This window comes from Phocoena sinus, chromosome 8 (assembly GCF_008692025.1).
Source record: "Phocoena sinus isolate mPhoSin1 chromosome 8, mPhoSin1.pri, whole genome shotgun sequence".
Classification (NCBI taxonomy): domain Eukaryota; kingdom Metazoa; phylum Chordata; class Mammalia; order Artiodactyla; family Phocoenidae; genus Phocoena; species Phocoena sinus.
This window is the reverse complement of record NC_045770.1, coordinates 93906439-93927531: the sequence shown is the minus strand read 5'-3', so window position 1 is coordinate 93927531 and position 21093 is coordinate 93906439. Positions and strand designations below refer to the sequence as shown.

General features: G+C 39.4%; 1 protein-coding gene across 6 annotated transcripts in view; it reads right to left on the bottom strand.

Moving 5' to 3' along the window:
- Nucleotides 1-21093, bottom strand: part of TTC17 (tetratricopeptide repeat domain 17) — a 167884-nt gene that overhangs the window by 54292 nt on the left and 92499 nt on the right. For 5 of the 6 annotated variants that reach the window (XM_032640185.1, XM_032640183.1, XM_032640188.1 and 2 more), the window contains one exon: nt 6367-6537. The exons of the other annotated variant lie outside the window; for it this stretch is intronic. In XM_032640185.1, the coding sequence (XP_032496076.1) occupies nt 6367-6537 (171 nt within the window). The remainder of the gene's footprint in view (nt 1-6366; nt 6538-21093) is intronic. 6 annotated transcript variants of the gene reach the window in all.

Here is a 21093-nt window from a genome sequence, read left to right as displayed (position 1 = left end):
GTCCAATTCATCACACCACCACCACCAACCCCCGCCAATTTCCCCTCTTAGTGTCCATACGTTTGTTCTCTACATCTGTGTCTCTATTTCTGCCTTGCAAACTGGTTCATCTGTACCATTTTTCTAGGTTCCACATATATATGTCAGATACGATATTTGTTTTTCTCTTTCTGACTTACTTCACTCTGTATGACAGTCTCTAGATCCATCCATATCTCTGCAAATGACCCAATTTCGTTCCTTTTTGTGGCTGAGTAATATTCCATTGTATATATGTACCACATCTTCTTTATCCATTCGTCTGTCGATGGGCATTCAGGTTGCTTCCATGACCTGGCTATTGAAAATGGTGCTGCAATGAACAATGTGGTGCATGTGTCTTTGTGAATTATGGTTTTCTCAGGGTATATGCCCAGTAGTGGGATTCCTGGGTCATATGGTAAATCTATTTTTAGTTTTTTAAGGGATCTCCATACTGTTCTACATAGTGGCTGTATCAATTTACATTCCCACCAACAGTGCAAGTGGGTTCCCTTTTCTTCGCACCCTCTCCAGAATTTGCTGTTTGTAGATTTTCTGATGCCCATTCTAACTGGTGTGAGGTGATACCTCATTGTAGTTTTGATTTCTATTTCTCTAATAATTAGTGATGCTGAGCAGTTCTTCATGTGCTTCTTGGCCATCTGTATGTCTTCTTTGGAGAAACGTCTATTTACGTCTTCTGCCCATTTTTTGATTGGGTTGTTTGTTTTTTTAATATTGAGCTGCATGAGCTGTTTATATATTTTGGAGATTAATCCTTTGTCCGTTGCTTCATTTGCAAATATATTCTCCCATTCTGAGGGCTGTCTTTTTGTCTTGTTTGTAGTTTCCTTTGCTTTGCAAAAGCTTTTAAGTATCATTAGGTCCCATTTGTTTATTTTTATTTCCATTACTCTAGGGGGTGGATCAAAAAAGATCTTGCTGTGATTTATGTCAAAGCGTGTTCTTCCTATGTTTACCTCTAAGAGTTTTATAGTGTCTGGTCTTACATTTAGGTCTCTAATCCATTTTGAGTTTATTTTTGTGTATGGTGTTAGGGAGTGTTCTAATTTTATTCTTTTACATGTAGCTGTCCAGTTTTCCCAGAACCACTTATTGAGACTCTTTTCTCCACTGTATATCCTTGCCTCCTTTGTCATAGATTAGTTGATCATAGGTGCGTGGACTTATCTCTGGGCTTTCTATCCTGTTCCATTGATCTATATTTCTGTTTTTGTGCCAGTACCATATTGTCTTGATTACTTTAGCTTTGTAGTATATAGTCTGAAGTCAGGGAGTCTGATTCCTCCCGCCTCAGTGTTCTCCCTCAAGACTGCTTTGGCTATTCGGGGTCTTTTGTGTCTCCCTCTAGTTCTGTAAAAAATGCCATTGGTAATTTGACAGGGATTGCATTGAATCTGTAGCTTGCTTTGGGTAGTATAGTCATTTTCACAATATTGATTCTGCCAATCCAAGAACATGGTATATCTCTCCATCTGTTTGTATCATCTTTAATTTCTTTCATCAGTGTCTTATAGCTTTTTGCATACAGGTCTTTTGTCTCCCTAAGTAGGTTTATTCCTAGGTATTTTATACTTTGTGTTGCAATGGTAAATGGGAGTGTTTCCTTAATTTATCTTTCAGATTTTTCATCATTAGTGTATAGGAATGCAAGATATTTCTGTGCATTTTGTATCCTGCAACTTTACCAAATTCATTTATTAGCTCTAGTAGTTTTCTGGTGGCATCTTTCAGATTCTCTATGTATATAGTATCATGTCATCTGCAAACAGTGACAATTTATATTCCTCTTATTTCTGTTTCTTCTCTGAATGCCGTGGCTAGGACTTCCAAAACTATGCTGAAAAATAGTGGCGAGAGTGGACATCCTTGTCTTGTCCCTGATCCAGAGGAAATGGTTTCACTTTTTCACCAATGAGAATGATGTTTGCTGTGGGTTTGTCATATATGGCCTTTATTATCTTGAGGTAGGTTCCCTCTATGCCCACTTTCTGGAGCGTTTTTATCATAAATGGGTGTTGAATTTTGTCTAAAGCCTTTTCTGCATCTATTGAGATGGTCACATGGTTTTTATTCTTCAATTTGTTAGTATGGTGTATCACATTGATTGATTTGCATATATTGAAGAATCCTTGCATCCCTGGAGTAAACCCCACCTGATCATGGTGTATGATCCTTTTAATGAGTTGTTGGATTTTGTTTGCTAGTATTTTGTTGGGTGATATTGGTCTGTAATTTTCTTTTTTGGTAGTATCTCTGTCTGATTTTGGTATCAGGGTGATGGTGGCCTCACAGAATGTGTTTGGGAGTGTTCCTTCCTCTGCAATTTTTTGGAACAGTTTGAGAAGGATGGGTGTTAGCTCTTCTCTAAATGTTTGATAGAATTCACCTGTGAAGCCATCTGGTCCTGGACTTTTGTTTGTTGGAAGATTTTTTAATCACAGTTTCAATTTCATTACTTGTGACGGGTCTCTTCATATTTTCTATTTCTTCCTGGTTCCGTCTTGGAAGGTTATATCTTTCTAAGAATTTTTCCATCTCTTCCAGGTTGTCAATTTTATTGGCATAGAGTTGCTTGTAGTAGTAGTCTCTTAGGATGGTTTGTATTTCTGTGGTGTCTGTTGTAACTTCTCCTTTTTCTTTTCTAATTTTATTGATTTGAGTCCTCTCCCTGTTTTTTGATGAGTCTGGCTAATGGCTTATCAATTCTGTTTATCTTCTCGAAGAACCAGCTTTTAGTTTTATTGATCTTTGCTATTGTTTTCTTTGTTTCTATTTTATTTATTTCTGCTCCGATCTTTATGATTTCTTTCCTTCTACTAGTTTTTGGTTTTGTTTGTTCTTCTTTCTCTAGTTCCTTTAGGTGTAAGGTTAGATTGTTTATTTGAGATTTTTCTTGTTTCTTGAGGTAGGCTTACATTGCTATAAACTTCCCTCTTAGAACTGCTTTTGCTGCATCCCATAGGTCAAACCCCTATTTCTGAGAACCACAGGCAAATGACACACAGTGTATGGAAGCTGAAGGCCTGAGGATGAGTTTTAGTTATACGTCACCTAGTAAAGATGTTAGGCAAGGTACCTAACTACTCTGAGTCTCAATTTTCTCAGCTACAAGATGGGGTTAATATCTATTTCACAAGGTTAATACACATTCATAACTTTGTAAGGTATAAAGTACCACAAAAGGTAGCGATTATCATAATAATTTATGGTTACTGAAGCGGGCTTAACTATTTGTATTTCTTTAAAATTTCCTACAAAAATAGAGTTTTTAAAAATTCTTTAATGTCTGTGCTTGACTTTTATTATACCATACTCTTTATATTAAAAAACAGAGTCTTTCTGGCTCCTAACCACATACCATGACTGTGGTCCCTGTGGACTTGTCAGTATCCCAGAATTTACACACAGGAAAAAAAAAAAAAAAAGTTAGTAGCTAAGAGTAAAACTAGTAAGAGTCATCATTATACTATAATTAAATTAGCAATGTGAAAAGGAATGCACCCTAAGAGACAATTTGCATAATGTTGAAGGGACTTGGCAAACACCTAGCCCTAGCCAGGGCAACCATTCAGTGTTCCCAGTATGGGGATGGAATGGAACTACGTGGGAAACATGAAACTAAAGAAACTTAAACACTAGGTTATCTGCCTCAAGCAATGATGTATTTGGAAAACGAAGAGACAAAGAATAAGATTTTGGTTGGGTTTTATTCTGAATTGTCGTAGGAAAAGACTCTAATTTGGTAGTCATGAGTATTCCACTCATTAAGGAGTTGTATTGGAATAGGAAGTTTCTGTAAACTGAAAAAAATACCCCAGGACTTCCCTGGTGGTCCAGTGGTTAAGACTCCATGCTTCCACTGCAGGGGCCATGGGTCTGATCCTTGGTCGAGGAGCTAAGATCCCGCATGCCCTGTGGCGTGGCCAAAAAAAAAAAAAACCAAACCAAAAACCCCAAAACCCCTTAACATTACTCAGTATCAACCTCCCTTATGATGTTCATTTGGTTGTATGGGTACCTGATGTCAGTAAGAGACATGAGGCTGCCAGGCACTAGAGAGGAGTAGACCCACTGTGAATGAACGAAGTGGCCACCTGGTTTAAAAGTCAATTTCTTTTGAGTTGGTAAATGGAAAATTAATTTCCTTAAAGCCCAATGATTTCTGGTAGAACTGATGAAACTAATTCCCTAAACCTGCAAAAGTGAAGGTCACAACTTCCTCCTTTGAGGTCTAGCTTGCTTCTCTTAGACATTGTTTTTCATACACAATACCACTTAGAAGGAAACACAAAATTCTGTAATTGCTAAATATGTTAATCCAATCTACACAGGAGGGCCAAGGACACATTTCATTACTCTAACAAATATTTACTATACACAGGAATATAACGTTATAAAGGACACAATATATAAGAAGCTCACAGTCTGATGCAACGTAAGACATACAAGCAATTAATATTGTATAAAATATGCCTTGACAAAAAGTAGGAACAAGACAGCAAATGGAGCAACTAAATGTTTGGAGACCTTTGTGAATGCTTCACAGAGGAGATGACATTTGAGCTGGATCTTGGAGATGCATGGGAGTTGTCTATAAAAAGCACAGAACGTGCAGGGGTCCTTCTCAGCCTATGCAAAGACACGGAGGCTCAAAGCAGCATGGCACGTGAGGGAAATAGTGAAAGGTCTGTACTTCCTGCTATGCAGAGTACTAGTAGATGGTACAGTTCAGCTGGAGACAGAATCAAGGGCTAAACTGCCTCATATCCCACATTAAGACATTTGGACTCTTCCGATAGGTAATAGCTACTGAAAACTTTAAATGTAGGCAACTTACCAGATCAGGTCTGATTTCAGAAACAACTCTTTGGACACACAAGAAAGTGGTAACAGGGGTTGTTTCTGCTTTGTAAATTGTATACCAATTTCTATGTATTATCTCTCTTTTTCTCCCCTACACACATACACACCCCCTGCCTCTCTCGCACTCTCCATACATAGACTGAAGTAAAGGACTAGATATAGCGAAGCCAATCGTGAACCTACTACAACAGCCCTGGCAGAAATGAAGAAAGTCTAAATTCAGACAGTGCCACAAAGAACAGATTAGATGAAGAGATGATATATTTAACAGGTCTTAGGGAATGACTGGACACAGTGATGACTGGATGAGTTGTGCCATTAACAGGGAGCAGGAATGTAGGAACTAGAAACAGTTCAGGAAGTAGGGCAAAATGAGGACAAGTTCAATGTTAGACATGTTAAGTTTGAAATGGCTGTGGCACGTCCAGATAAAGAGACCACTAAAAAGGTAGAAATAAGATCTGGAGTCACAAAGAATGTCTTAGCTGAAAATACAGATTTAGAGTCATTGGTATACTCCAAAGTATCTGAAACACCAAGAGATAACACATGGAGGACTAAGAAAAGAAGACCAAGGTTAAGATCCTGGGTAAAAAAAATAAAGGGCCAAGTAAAGAATAAGTGAATGAAATTGAAAAAAGATATTCTGAGGACAAGGAAAAGAACCAAGAACAAGTGATATCCCAGAAGCCAAGAGGAGAAGAAGGAGAAAGTTTCAAGCGAGGAGTCGTGCACAGTTCCAAAGGCAGAAAAGAGGTTAAGCAGGATGAGTACTTAAAAGAAGTCATTGGGCTTCCCTGGTGGCGCAGTGGTTGAGAGTCCGCCTGCCGATGCAGGGGACATGGGTTCGTGCCCCCATCCAGGAAGATCCCACATGCCGGCTAGGCCCGTGAGCCATGGCCGCTGAGCCTGCGCGTCCGGAGCCTGTGCTCCGCAATGGGAGAGGCCATGACAGTGAGAGGCCCGCGTACCGCAAAAAAACAAACAAAAGATAGAAGTCACTCATTTTGGCAATTATAAATTGATAATCTTAAAACTTTTTAGAACAGCATAGCTCAAACTGTGGTCATAAAATGGAATTTTAGGAAAGGGCCTGGTAGGCATGCCCGTTATTTCAAATCTTTAAATTTTATTGGGTTAGTATAAATACAACTTGCTTTTTTTTTCAATGACTTACTCAATAGACTAATGACATTAAGAAGAAAGACTCGTACATAAAACAAATTTGTTCTAGCAAATGAAGATGCTGAGGTGGAGAAAACAGAAAGAAGTGTGCAGAGCATTTTCACTTTATAGCTTGCCTTCTGCCTCCCAATCTTGAGGGTCACCTTCATGATCTACAATATAGTAAGTGACTGTTAAAAGAAAGAACAAACGCTTGAGAGTAGAGAAAGCCTAAGCTTCAAGTCTGAGAGTTGATTTTACTCCAGAAGCACAGCTCAGGTCAAATCAACTTACTTTCAAGTCTAAGGACATGTGAGTCCCTCCCTGAATTCTCAACAGAGAGCACAGGGTCTTCCTCTGTTCCTGTCTCAGAGGGCTCTTCTTCAGCAGCATCCAGTGACTGTGAGTTGTCAAAATATTTCTGTTTGTCATGGCTGTTGTCCAGGGTTTTCGCATGACAATTACCTCAATGACAAGAGACACAGATAGAGCACATTAGAAACCTCTCTTGTGTAGTCCCATAGCTCAAGGTCCCCAACTATCAAGAAGAGCAAAAAGGTGACTGTCGGTTTTTCTCCAGCAGAACATGCACAAATCAGTGAGGTGGAGTGCCCAAAGGCAGACCATAATTGTGATTCAAGATTTTGCACTGAAGTTCAAGTTTCACCTGTTAGGCTATTTTAAGTATTTGGGGAAAAAACTATAACAACAAACATCAAGTCCCAAGATCTCCTTCCATTCATAATGAATGATTGTGAAACACTTCTCTGAAAGTCAGAAACAACATAAAAAAGTGGTTTTCCTTCTATTTGCCTTTTGAAGGTGAGAAATAACAGATTAGTACCTGAATAAGTCTGGAGATAGATGAATTATAGCTGAAAAATATACCATTCTTGCATCATAGTTTAAAATGAAAGATATACCAAAAGGTAAAGGATTATAAATTAAAAACCAAGGACTTAGAGGGGGATAGTGGTGGCAGAGAATCCACATTTAAGACTGTCAGATCACACAGGTGCCTATTTTTTTCTTTTGAAAAACAAGTTCTGATCATGTAATAAAGATTTACCTAAGCATAAAATGTCACATCTTGAATGTAATCATAGCACTCTGTGATACCTTCTGATATGTATAGTGAGCACGACCTTTGCTACAGTTTTGGCCAGGAGTCTGAAGAGCTTCCACCTTATTAGGGATTGTATGTTAACAGGGGTAAAGAGCCACTATCCAGCTCCACCTGATGGACATTCTCTGGGTAGGAGAATGTGTTGCTAGGCTGTTGCGTATGCTGTAGTGGGAATCTGGCTGGCTGAACAGGTCTCCTCATGTTCCATGTGCGTTGCTACTGAAGGTGCATGGTCAGTGGAAGCCTACATGCATATTATAGGACAATTCTCTGGGTAAGAGTGTAAAAGTAACTTTCCTCCTTTATCAGAACGTCCAAACATTCTCTACCAGTTTTTTTATTTTTTAAGAGAATGTTGCCCCAAAGAGATGTATGTACCCAATCAGGCTGTCTCTGCGGCAATGGAAATACAAGAAGTCTCTTTCTGGATCTGGTGACTCCCTTTCAGATTCCACAATTTTGGAAAGCATTTCTCGGGCCATTTTCCTTATTGTGCCAAGAAAACATAATGGACTCAAAACCTTTCCCAACTTCCTAGGTGAGAGAAAGGGGACTGCCTACTTAGTGATTCACTTCATTTTCCAGTTCTAGACTACCACCTGAGGCCTTCTAGTTCCCATTTTCCAGTTCTAGACTACCACACATCTGAGGCTACCATTTTCCAGTTCTACACTATCACACATCTGAGGCTACCATTTTCAACAAGGCTATGTCAGAAGCTTTAGCTCTCAAGAAGCTTACAAGACAATGAATGCAAGACAACAAACAATAATGAGATAGTCTACTGTGCCAAGTAAGTGCTTCAGAGAATAAGCTTTGTGTAGGTAGAACTTGAATTTTGAAGAATACGTAGGATTTAAAAACACAGAACTTCAAAAGGGGGAATTACAAGGAAGGGAATCAATATTTATTGAGTACTTCTGTATTTTTTCTTCCACTTACTCCTCAAAAACACCTTGTGAAATATTATTAATTTCACAGATAAGGAAACTGATTATCAGTGAAACTAAGTAACCTGCCTATGGTCAAACAATAAGTAAGTGGTAGATCTGGGATTTGAATTAATTCTATTTTACCACAAAGCTTCTTGGCTTTCCCCTAGTCAATACTACCTCTTTAGCAGAAAAAGCAGAGAAGGTGGCATTCTAGGCAGGGAGGAATAATGTGTTGGGCAAAGCAATAGGAACAGGAATTCTCATTTGTGTTTGGGAGACAATGAGAAGTACGATTTGATAGAGACGGAAGGTGTGGAGTGTGTGGGCCCTGGAGGGCTAAGAAAAGAAGCCATGAGCAATGGTAGTTGCTTTCTTTCTCCAGATTCTCCTGAGAGGACAGACAGAGGTTGCAGATTTGCCTCTAATTCTGTCTTCTCCACCTAGTACGTGCAATTAAGTACGGGGAAACCAAGCATAAGAGCATTAAAATAAAACAGAGCAATGACAACAACTACTCTACACACCCGACTGACTAAAATTCACTATGAAGAACAGCATGCTTTTCAGAGGCAATTCTTAATTGGGAAATAAATAAGCATAACTCTTAAAAGCAGAGAGGAAAAAAAGATGACAATGATACTGATAATTTTAAACATGTTTTCCTAGTGAATATTCTCTCTGCCTTCAGCTTTGGTGAATTTGCCTCTAAAGCATTTTTTATCTTGACACAGGTCAAGTAAAGCAAAAAGATAAACCTTTAACACTGGAACCCAGTGAAATTCTAGCTGTGTTTCCTGCAGTTGATTTCCTCCTCCAACCTTTGCCATCTCTTATTTTTCTCTCCCACCCTCTTTCTATTATAAAAATTTAATTGGTTTCATCTTTTAAAATGTCTGCAATATTTTAAAATGCTTCATAGGTAATTTATAAGATACGATGTGCATAAGATCCGGAAGCTAAAATTAGTCCTCTTGCATGACCTCAAGCCCAGACACCCTCTTGAAGCAAGCCTTCTGCATTCTAAGAATGTCCTGCCCTCCAACTCAGGAAATTGGGGCCAATACCTCTGAGGGAGAGGGCAGGAAAGGGGATCAGGGAGAACTGGGGGAATTAAAGGAAGCATAAGAAGTTTATGTTAGGATATTCCTTGGAAATAGACAGGGTCAAAATGATCATGTAAAAACTACATGCTTTAAAATGAGAACTATTAATATGAATTTTCTTAGGCTGACAGTTAAAAAGAGACTGGTTCAGCATTCTGGTGTGATTTCCATGATTATCTAGGCTAATCATAGAAAGTCATACTGCCTAATTTTTGAATTACTCCTTCCAGTGGCCTGAGGGAGAACTGAAGAATTTCAGAAAAATTAAGTTTCTATTCTTTGGACTATAGTATAGGTCCAGGGCTTCCCTGGTGGCGCAGTGGTTGAGAGTCCGCCTGCCGATGCAGGGCACACAGGTTTCTGCCCCGGTCCGGGAAGATCCCACATGCCGCAGAGCGGCTGGGCCCGTGAGCCATGGCCGCTGAGCCTGCGTGTCCAGAGCCTGTGCTCCACAACGGGAGAGGCCACAACAGTGAGAGGCCCACGTACCTCAAAAAAAAAAAAAAAAAAAAAAAAAAGACAAAAGTAAGCAAAAAATCTGGTTAGCCCTTGATCATATCAAGTTTCAATAAATATTCTTTTTTTTTTAGTGTACTAGCATAACTTTAACACCTTTATTGGAAGATAATTGCTTTACAATGGTGTGTTAGTGTCTGCTTTATAGCAAAGTGAATCAGTTATACATACACACACATCCCCATATCTCTTCCCTCTTGCATCTCCCTCCCTCCCACCCTCCCCATCCCACCCCTCAATAAATATTCTTAAGAAAGGTAACAATAAGGGTGACCAGAAAGACCTGATTTATATTTTCAAATGTACATTGCAGAGATTGTATGGCACCATCTCTCATTTTCAAAATGGATATGGCTTTGGGCATTTCCTTATTTGAATTGGGCAGAAGCAATGGAGCAATATTATTAAAAATGAACGTTAGAAATGCACATATTGGGGCTTCCCTGGTGGCGCAGTGGTTGAGAGGCCGCCTGCCGATGCAGGGGACACGGGTTCGTGCCCCGGTCTGGGAAGATCCCACATGCCACGGAGCGGCTGGGCCCGTGAGCCATGGCCGCTGAGCCTGCACGTCGGAGCTGTGCTCCGCAACAGGGAGAGGCCACAACAGTGAGAGGCCCGCGTACCGCAAAAAAAAAAAAAAAAAGCACGTATAGTATAGGTCTACTCTAGCTCAAAGGAGAACTAAAAAAAAAGTTGCCTATGTAGAAAAATATTGCTTGTCTTCCCAGCAAGGCAGAGATAATGTTCTTATTAAAGAAACACAAGAAAATGGAGAAGGAAAAATGGAAAGACACCTAAAAAGTAAAAGTCACCTTCCGTGCATAAGGGTATTATTTTTGTTAATGCAAAAATGAGGAGATTCTATGGCTTGGATTAACCTTGAGAGGTATGTTTTTGTTGTTGTTATTGTTTTTGGAACTACATGATTTAAATGAAATGCTTTAGACAACAAGGTTCCAGGTGAAAATGGAAACACTTTTCTCTGCTTAATGCTCTATACTTGCTTGCAAAGCATTTAGCAATTCAATCTGGCAGTCTGATTTTTCTTAGAAGTAAGAGAGTACAAGGCAAAACCAACTGAGCATGAAACTCCAAAGAGGGTATTCTGATTCTGGAACTGCTATGGAGATCTTAGACATATCAACATCCTTTTCTGTGGTTAGAGTATTGACTGCATAAGTTGGGTTATTAATATTAACCTCCCTACAAGGGTGTTCTGGAAAACAACTAAATATTTAATATACCTTGTCAAGCATAAGTCTCCTAAGGAGAAGGCACAATATTCTGTGGCTAAACAGATTTTCAGAGTAAACTAAGTTTCCCAGGAACTCCTACCATGACTAAGGTTAAAGAAAAATCTCCTATCTTCTCATATAAATCCTGTTTACAAAGGTCCTAGAAGAATATTTGTTTTCTAACTGGAGTTGGGGTAACCACTTACTTGTTAAAAAGAATTATTCTCTTCTTTTTTTAAAGAATTCTTCTCTTCTGAATCTCATAAGTTGGTAAGAATTCCTGGTTGGGTTAGGAATCCTTTAGGGTTAGTTATAAGAAAGAAATGCCACAAAATTGAGAGGCCTCAGAGCTTTGTAAGAGCCAAGCAACTAATTTCATATTTATTTCTCTAGTAGGATATGTATCTTTTAGGAAAAATAGTAATATAAATTGTGAAGTGAACAAAAGTGTATCTTTCAGTTGTGCACCATTGTTATGCAAGATTGCTTTAAATTATTACGAGGAAACTTTAACTGTGGGTGGCATGTGGGGCCTGGTACTACACAGAGAAATAGGTATACGTGAAGCAGTAAGAAACCTCACTGGGAACAGATTCCTTTATGATTTCCACCTCCACCGGCTGTGACAAAGTCTTGTAGACCTTGTTCTAAGAGGAGCATTCCATGGTATGAATTCAAATTCTGCCTTAGCTGCAGCCTTACCATATGAACCTTGGCAAATTAATTCCCTTCTCTGTGTCTAGGTTCTTTATCTGAAATGGAGAGAGAAGCTACTGTCCTACAGTAAGAGGAGCTGTAGGAAACACTATTGCTGAAACCACTGTGAACATAAGCATACAGAACTCCTTGAATCTAGGTGAACCTAGGTTGCTGATGGCTGCAACTGAGACAAGGGAAACTGCCTCACTTCCTCTGTCCTGTGCTGTCCTCCACTTAGACGAGAGAAATCATTTTGACGGAAGTAACGGCTCAGACTTGTTCTCATTCAGCAATTACTGCTGAATGGAATTCTTTGCAGGAGGTTTAAAAGTAATGGTTATGTACTGGCTGACCTTAAAAGTACGGCAATGCCAGATAGAAAACACCATATTAGAGACTTGAAATCAGCAACTTCAGGATTATACAGGTATTGCCTCATGGTGAGGTGAATGAGTCACAAGTGAGCTTAAAAAGGAAAAACTAAGAAAGAAAAGTGTGTGACCTCAAAAGAAAAGAGAGCGGGGGGGGGTGGGGCGGGAGAGAGAGAGAGAGAGAGAGAGAGATTGATTCCCTTTTACTACATATTCTAGAGTTAAATTCTATCCTGGGTAACACTCTCTTCACACATGGTGGGGGAACGTGATTTGCCCAAGAGTTCAGAGGTGCATTGGTTTCTATAGACCTGTACTCCCTGCCTTCTTTTAGAGAAGAAAAAAGAGAACCACCAATAAATCTGGCCTCTTTGTCTTGCCATGTGGCCATCACTTAAGTGACTAAAGCACAGGGAGCAAAGTCAGCACCAGTTGAGACACAGACACCACGACATGGAGACTGCAGAAGACATGACTCCAGTGATGGAATTCAAGCTCTCCACAGCTGTAACTTCCTCCAGAAATGTGAAAGATCAGGCTAGATGTCTAAACAAGAGAATTTAAACATTTACTGGAAGTTTACTAGGAAAGATTTTCCCATGTAGAAACAATATTGAGAAAGAAAGAAAATTAACTGCCATAGCTGCCGCCTTGAATATTTTGTTATTATTGTTATTATTAAATCTAAATCTCTGTCTTCAGCCTAGGGAAATTTGTTTCAAGCAAGAATATTGGGGAAACAAATCCAACAGACTCTCACACTTACTGATTTACCCATAAATGTCAGTTTTTCAATGAGGGTCAACAAGGACATTTGTAACTTTCATTAAAAACAGTGCAGACAGGAGAAAATACAGGCTATCTATTAGATGTGTCATCTTCTAGTGGACACAACATGTGCCTTCAAATGAGATAATTCCTTTTCTATTCCCCCTCCTATTGTGCGGGAGCTGCAGACCTCAAAAGAAGGTCTATATCTATATATGTATGTTGAGTGGGGGTCTGGTATAAAGCATTCTGGATAAACAGTGGGTGGGTATGAGTTAATTACCCTCTATTACTAGGTATTTTCAGTAGTTCAAACCTGAAATGCCATTAGCTAATTTGCAGTTTAAGTACATTCTATGGGCTAAATATTGGGAGGATGGTGTGGAATGCATAGTGGGCCACGGTATGAAGATGAAAAAAAGGATTGGTCCCTGCTCTCAATGAGCTAGAGAAGTCCTGTAGGAGAGTAGTGTCTTGTACACAAGTAACTGTTAATGGCAAGTCACAGGTAGCGGAAGGAGAGGCGCAGGTGGCATGACTGGCTATGCATTACTTATAATTAAGGATCAGTAAGGCATATAGCAGAAGTGGGCCTTGAAGGATGGGCAAGATTAGAATTTTTGTGTGGGGGGGAGGGCAGGAGGCAGGGTTATGGGGAAGAGCTACTGAAAACAATATAAGCCGACACAAGGAACCAGGAAAGCAGGGTGTATGTGGTAAAGAAAACAAGTATTCCACAACAGCATCATCATATGTCATCATGGTTTGGTATAATTTCCATTGACTTTGCAAAAGACAGAATGATATTAAAGTCCTTATGTGGTCAGTGAGCTTAAATTAAGCATGTCTATTCGCATCAACCACATATTCTTGCAGTGAGTTGGCTTCATTCAATTCTTAATACCTAGAATAAGCCTATACACAGAGGGCTGGGATGAGGGAACAGGGGAAGGCTTAGATTTCCTAGCTACTCACCACCTCTGGAGTTTATATTTACCTCTCCTTTCTGTTGCTGCAAGTGACTGGTCACCTGCTGATGTCAAGGAAAAAAATCTGGTAGAAAAATCAATAGATTTAACTCTGCTCCCCCTCCTCAAGCTATAAATGGAGGCCCAGAGATATGCATAATGGGGAAGGGACCTTCCATCAGAAGCATTTACTGCCATTAGGCTTGCGCTTTTTCCAAAATGCAATTTCCTAATGCAAGGCCAAGGCTAATAAAACGTCAAAGGCTACTTGGTCTTTTTTACTCCTCAGACTAAGTGGATTATAAGAACAGTATCTTTAAATGAGAACACAAGAGCCTCGTTACTCCATGATTGTTAAGGACTTGAGCCCAGTAATATCTCATAGGACTTAGATATGAGGACAAAGAGGGTTAGGCGTTGTCCTTTACACTGGTTTGGGTAATAAGTATGATATTTAAACAAAGGTTAACAAAAAAGCCCACTGAAGTCCCTCTACCACAGAACGCTTTGAGCAAGGCCTTGTGGCTTTCAGTAAGAAAGTTCCCTAGCTGCCTGATATCAGACCCACTTTAGGGGTTTGGGATTAAGACAGAACTTTGATTTGAGTATATCTACCTAAATCTAGTACATATTATCAGTGCACTAAATCAAGTGAAAAGCATAGAAAAATAAATGATAGTATCATACTGTTTCCTTTTGCTTTATATGACCAAAGTTGCCTGGAGGCATTCACCTCAGTGGCCACTTTGCACGTAATAACACGGTTTCTTGCTCTCTCCCAGTTTTTAACATTTATGGTACTTAGGCAGTGTACGGTGAGGGAGGTGGTGAATTGTTTTGTTCATGTTAGGTTTTCCTCTAGCTGTATTTCACATCATCAAGGGAAATTGGCTATATTACTACAGGTATACCAGGACTCAGAAGACTTGATCAACACCACATACCCTATCAGCTGCTACTGACCTCTAGTTCCTTCTCCTGAAATTTGATATGCTTGTTTTATTATTTTTTTAAATAATTATCATTTTAGATATTTGTGATTTGACTGGGTTATTAAGTAATGCCTGACAGCTAAAGCAGTTTAAACTGCTTTCAGAGTGGCAAATTTTGAGTGGCAAATTTAGATTTGTTGTTATATCAATAAAAATAAACTAAATGAGAAGAGAAATCCGAAGCTGTGTTCTGTTCAACAGCTATGAAATATGATTTAAATTTCTCCTGTATTTTCAAGATCCTAACTAAATAAACTTTGGTGGTTAAGAAAAAGTAACAGACTCCTGAGATTTTCTTGGTCAAAGATCACAATAGTTTAGTATGAAATAAATCCGACTATTGTAACAACCAACACTGAAAGAAAAAAGGGGGGGAAAACCCAAAACCAGCATATACACGGACACATAGATACATGCCAGGTATCCTCAGTCATATGTATTTTAAATCTCACCAATGCTCTTTTCTACTGATTATCAGGGTCAACTGCTTTATTTCCATCAGCCCATGGAACTGAGTTTAAAAAAAAAAATCATTCAATGATTAAATTTGTAAAGGGGTTGAAATACTTGGTGCTCACTGTTTTTTGTTTTTCTTTAATAAATTTATTTATTTTATTTATTTATTTTTGGCTAAGTTGGGTCTTCATTGCTGCGTGCGGGCTTTTAGTTGCGGCGAGCAGGGGCTACTCTTTCGTTGAGGTGCGTGGGCTTCTCATCGCGGTGGCTTCTCTTGTTGCAGAGCATGGGCTCTAAGGGTGTGGGCTTCCGTAGTTGTGGCACACGGGCTCAGTAGTTGTGGATCACTGACTCTAGAGCGCAGGCTCAGTAGTTGTGGTGCATAGGCTTATTTGCTCTGGGGCATGTGGGATCGTCCTGGACCTGGGATCAAACCCGTGTCCCCTGCATTGGCAGGCGGATTTTAACCACTGCACCACCAGGGAAGCCCCTATTTTTTTGGTTTGTTTTCTGTTTATTTTGGCCGCACCTTGCAGCTTGTGGGATTTTAGATCCCTGACCAGGGACTGAAGCTGGGCCCACGGCAGTGAAAGCACCGCGTCCTAACCACTGGACTGCCAGGGAACTGCCGGTACTCACTGTTTCAAACAAGAACTCCAAAACTGGGAATTCATTTCAACTAGTTGGTTTGCAGTGCACGTAAAGAATTTTCTGAGGCATAGGTCACTTAAAAAAAGAGCCCACTCTAATGTAGCATGGATTTGTGTGTGTGTGTGTGTGTGTGTATGTGTGTGTGTGTGAGAGAGAGAGAGAGAGAAAGAGACCAAGAGAGAGGGAGAGAGAGAGGGAAAGAGAGAGGGAGGGAGGAGGGAGGAGGGAGGGAGGAAGAGAGAGTTCTGCCAATTAGAATAATCTTTCTGAATGGGGAGGAGTCATGCAAATGCTTGCTATATGAGATAGCAAAGCTTAACATCACAAACTGAAATATCTCCAAAAACATCTGCAACAATGAATGGAAACTGAAGATGTAAAAAGATAGCATCCAATGAACTTGCCTAACTTACTACACACAAAGTATTTATAACTAGAAGTTAGCCCCCTTCAGTTCCTATCAGGAGACATGTACTACTGCAGTGACAAACCATATTAAAAATATCTTGCTCAATAATTAGTGGGGGCTAGATAAAACAGACCCCATCTTGCTCATCCTTCATTTTTCTTGCTGGTGTGTACAATCACTGGGACCTCAGTGATGTGAATGCAGGAAACCACAGTAAGTTCCTGATGCAGAATGGCGCCTATACACAAAGAAAGATGTCTCAGTATAACTTTCCAACCCTATCTGTAGGTAAGGGTTCACAAAGTATGATTAACGATGCCTTCCAGTTGGTGTCCCTGCACTACATACAGAGCATAAAGGAAGCAGAACCATGATCTTAATTTACAAACTCAAAAGTATAACTCACTTCCTATTGGAGACTCAAGATAGTAACCCTAACACTGGCAAAGACCATTCACACACCTCAAGTGTTAAGCTCTGTAACTCAGATTATAAATTTGCAACTTCTCCTTTTTAAGGTAATGAACAAAAGAATTCCATAACTGAGTAACAAGCTGCAGTGCTAACCTCCTAGCTGACTTCAAGAAGTGCTACTCAAATATCTAGAATGACTGCTTAGTTGCTGCCCTTGGACACAGTCCTCTTGGAGCATCACAACCAAGCTGCAGTGACTCAGTTCCAAGAGTCCCAGAGACAGAATAAAACCACTTGCTCTGTGTGTATTACATGCTGGGCCTAATAAATGCCTTACTTCTTCACTCAGCTGCCAAATTTTTCTATTTTATTCCAAACACAAATTACTTTTTCATGTTTCTAATAAGTGAATTTTTTTAAAGTCTTATTTGAGTCCTATTATATATTATCTAAAGAATGATTCCTGGTATCATTAACTATTTGCTTTAAAGTTATTTTAGTTACACAGTGACAGGATGAAACAAAAGTTATATAGTTTAGAATCTATGCCAGTAACTCTAAAAGTAATTCAACTATACATAGAGAGCTCACTTTAATATTTCTATTTTCCTAAAATTTATTCTTGTTTTAGTATAGATATTTCCCCATCTTACAGAAAATACTTTTGATAAAATGAGGTCACCAAATGATTTTCTAAACTGTTAAACCCAGAGCTTCCCACACTATTCATTCGTCCACTACTGTCGTGATTTTCCCATAGGTACCAGTACCATTATTTATGCAATGTTCTTCTTTAAATGGAGTCACTGTTTAATCTTACATTAATTTATGTTAAAAGGGAAAATCAGTACCACTTTTCATGAATTACAGGTTTGATGTGCTGGTTATTTATTTCTTCTAATGCCCATTAGAATAAGCCACAAATACTAAAATCAAAAAATGTTACTCTAAGTACCACCTAAAAGCTTGTGTGCCTCTGGTGATATCTGTACCCTACTTTAGGAACCAATATAGGACACGCTACTGTTGATTTCTTTTTCCTTCTCAAACTCTCTGTTCTTCTGACCTTCAAGACCCAGCTCCCTCTTGGTTCTCCCAGTACCTCTCTTTACTCACTTTCACTGCCTCTGCTCCTTAAATGCTAGTATTTTCTAAGATTCCATTCTAGGACTTTTCTTCTCACCCTGAACAATCTGAGGGAACCAGTGGCATCTCTGTATGAACATGTCTATCACTGAACTTATTTTCCAGCCACACATGAAGGCATAGATAATTTCTTTTCCATATTCCTTCTCTAAATTAATGACATTGACATGATCCAGTTACCAAAATTAGAAACTTCTCTAGTCAATTCACCTTCTGAGTCCATTGTTTTCAGCGCTTCCTCTCTCATTGTATTTCTAACCTCCTCTGCCCCTCTTCACACTCATCTGACAACTGGCCTCTTACTTCACTGAGAAGTAATCAAAAGTCGCACCAACATACCTACATCTATACCTATAAATTGTACCTTCTCCTATTCAAGGATAACCTCTACACTACACTTGTGCCTTGGAGCCCATCCCCTTCTGTTTATTCAAGAGTTTTGCTTCTACAATTTTTTCTGCATCTTCAATTTCTTCCTCTTTACTGGGTATTTCCTACAGGAACACACTGCAATACCTCTTATTTTTAGAACAATAAAGCCAAAACCAAATATCTTCAATCCCACATTCCCCCACAACTACAATCCCATTTTTCTGCTCCTCACTACAGCAAAACTCCTTGAAAGAGCTGCTGGCCATCTCCACTTCACCTACTTCACAAGCCATTTAATACAAACTTTTAGAAGACTGCCAACAACCTCCATGTTCAGAAATCCGATGCTTTATTCTCTGTCCTCATCCAACTCAAGCTCTTAGGATATATCCACATAGCGTAAGACTAACGATATAACTGACCACTCCTTGGAACACTTCCTTCGCTTGGCTTCTGGAACAGAACACTTGCCTGGTTTCCCTACTGTCTTACTGGCTACTCCTGTAATGTTCTTCCTCTTCCCAATCACTAAATGTTGGCTGGAATGCCCTAGTAATTAATCGCTGACCTCTTTTCTTTTTATACTAATCACTGAGGTAAGTTCATCCAATTTTGTGATTTTAAAAGACATTCATATGTCCATGGTTCACAAATTTTCATCTCTAGCCTGGGGCTCTTCCTTGACCATAATGACATTCATATATACCCAACTGCCTACCCAATACCATCACTTAAACATTTAGAAGGCAACTGAAACTTGTTTAAAACCAAACTTGTTTTTCTCCCTAAATCTGTTCCTTCCTCAGACTTTATCTCATTAAATAGCACCACAGGTTATTAAAAATCTCATTAAATAGCACCTAGTTGATTAGGTTCCATATTTAGGAGTCACCCTGACCCCTGCTTCTTTCATTTCCCATACTTCCTCTGGTAGTGTCTTACTGGTTCCACCTTCAAAAATATACCCCAAATATGATGATCACTTCTCCCCTTCTCCCCTCTCACCCCACTGGTCCAAGGCAACATCATCCGTCACCTACATTTTGTGTGTGTGTGTGTGTGTGTGTGTATGTGTTATGCGGGCCTCTCACTGTTGTGGCCTCTCCCGTTGCGGAGCACAGGCTCCAGACGTGCAGGCTCAGCAGCCATGGCTCACGGGCCCAGCCGCTCCGCAGCATGTGGGATCTTCCCGGACCGGGGCACGAACCCGTGTCCCCTGCTTCGGCAGGCGGACTCTCAACCACTGTGCCACCAGGGAAGCCCCACCTACATTTTTGCAACAGCATCCTAACTGGTCTTCCTGCTTGTGCCATTACCTGACTACAATCTATCTTCAACAGAGCAGCCAGAAGAATCCTGTTAAAATGTAAATCAGATCATTTTCCTCTAATGCTCAAAACCTTCCAAATCATACATCTTTCTCTTAGAATAAAAGCCCAAATTATTAGAATGGTCTGCAAGGCAGTAAAGATGCGGTTCTACCCTCCTCCCGTTCGTCTCTGCTTTCATTTCCTCCAACACCACCAAACCACAGAAAAGCTCTCCTTGCATAAGCTTTTGCAACAACTATTTTCTCTGCCTGAAATGCTCTTATGCTGTACGTCTGCATGGTCCAACCCTTTACCTCCTTCAAATCTTTGCTCAAGTGTCACTTTCTCAATGGGGCCTCCCTTAACAATCCAATTTAAATATCACACCAACCCTCCTGCTCTATTTATTTTTCCCCAGAGCACTTATTTGCTAACATACTAAATAACTTTTTTCATATGTTTATCATCTGCTCTGTTTCTCTTCACTAGAATGGAGCTCCGTAAGACTTGGAGTTTTTTGCTTGCTTGTTTGGTTTCTAGTTCCTAGAATAGTAGACATTAGTTGAATAAATGAATGAATAAATAAGCCATACTCAGGTCCCTTTGCTTGAAAGAAAACAAATACTCTATTGCTTTAGAAGGTTATATCCACTCTCAAATTTCATTTTTCTTAAATATTATTTGGCCAGGTTAACAATCTATAATGACTGGAGGACAACTGCAGAAAGATCTTATGTAGGGGCCAACAGGCTCATTCCTCAAAAGAAAACAATTTTTTTTGCATGCTGGACAAAAAATTCATGTTAAAAACCAAGAAGTATTTATATACATATTAAATGTCTTTTGGAGGCTGAAGTGTAAAACCACTGGTTAACAAAACCTGCCTAAATGTCTTAACTTCTTATGAAAACAAAAGGTAACCATTTTGCTCATGAAACCAAAATGCTGGGAATCCCAAAAGACAAATATTACCTACTGAGCGAATATTACAAGTATGGCTACCAGATCTTCTGTGTAAAATCCAATGCTTTACAGCACTCTAATGATGCAAAATACAGAAGAGATCAAAGTGACACGCTAAACTGAAAGAGACCATTTTAGGTGTGCTTTTAGGGTTTATTATGACTGTCCCCCATAATATAGTTCAGAGGCATGTTTTATATAGGGATGTATGTATCTCTTTTGAGGGATGATATACGAAGTGCAGTGATTATACTACTTTCATAAAATGACTCAAGAATCTACAAATATGAATTCTTTCAGTCTTGGCAGTGGAATAGTTTATGGCTTGAGAATAAAAGAATTACGCATGAGAGCCACACTGGCCTTAGAAGACAGAGGACTCAGATTTCAGTCTCTGTGCTACCAATGACTGACTCTGTGACTTGAGTAAATCATAACTTTTGCTTCTAGATTCATAAAAAAGGCACTTTTATTATCCCTTCTCTCACCGTCATATAGATGCTTATCAAAGGATTGTTTGTTAACCAAATAATTAAAGCCCTTTAAGTAAAGAAGTATAAAAATTTATACATATTACATATAGAGAG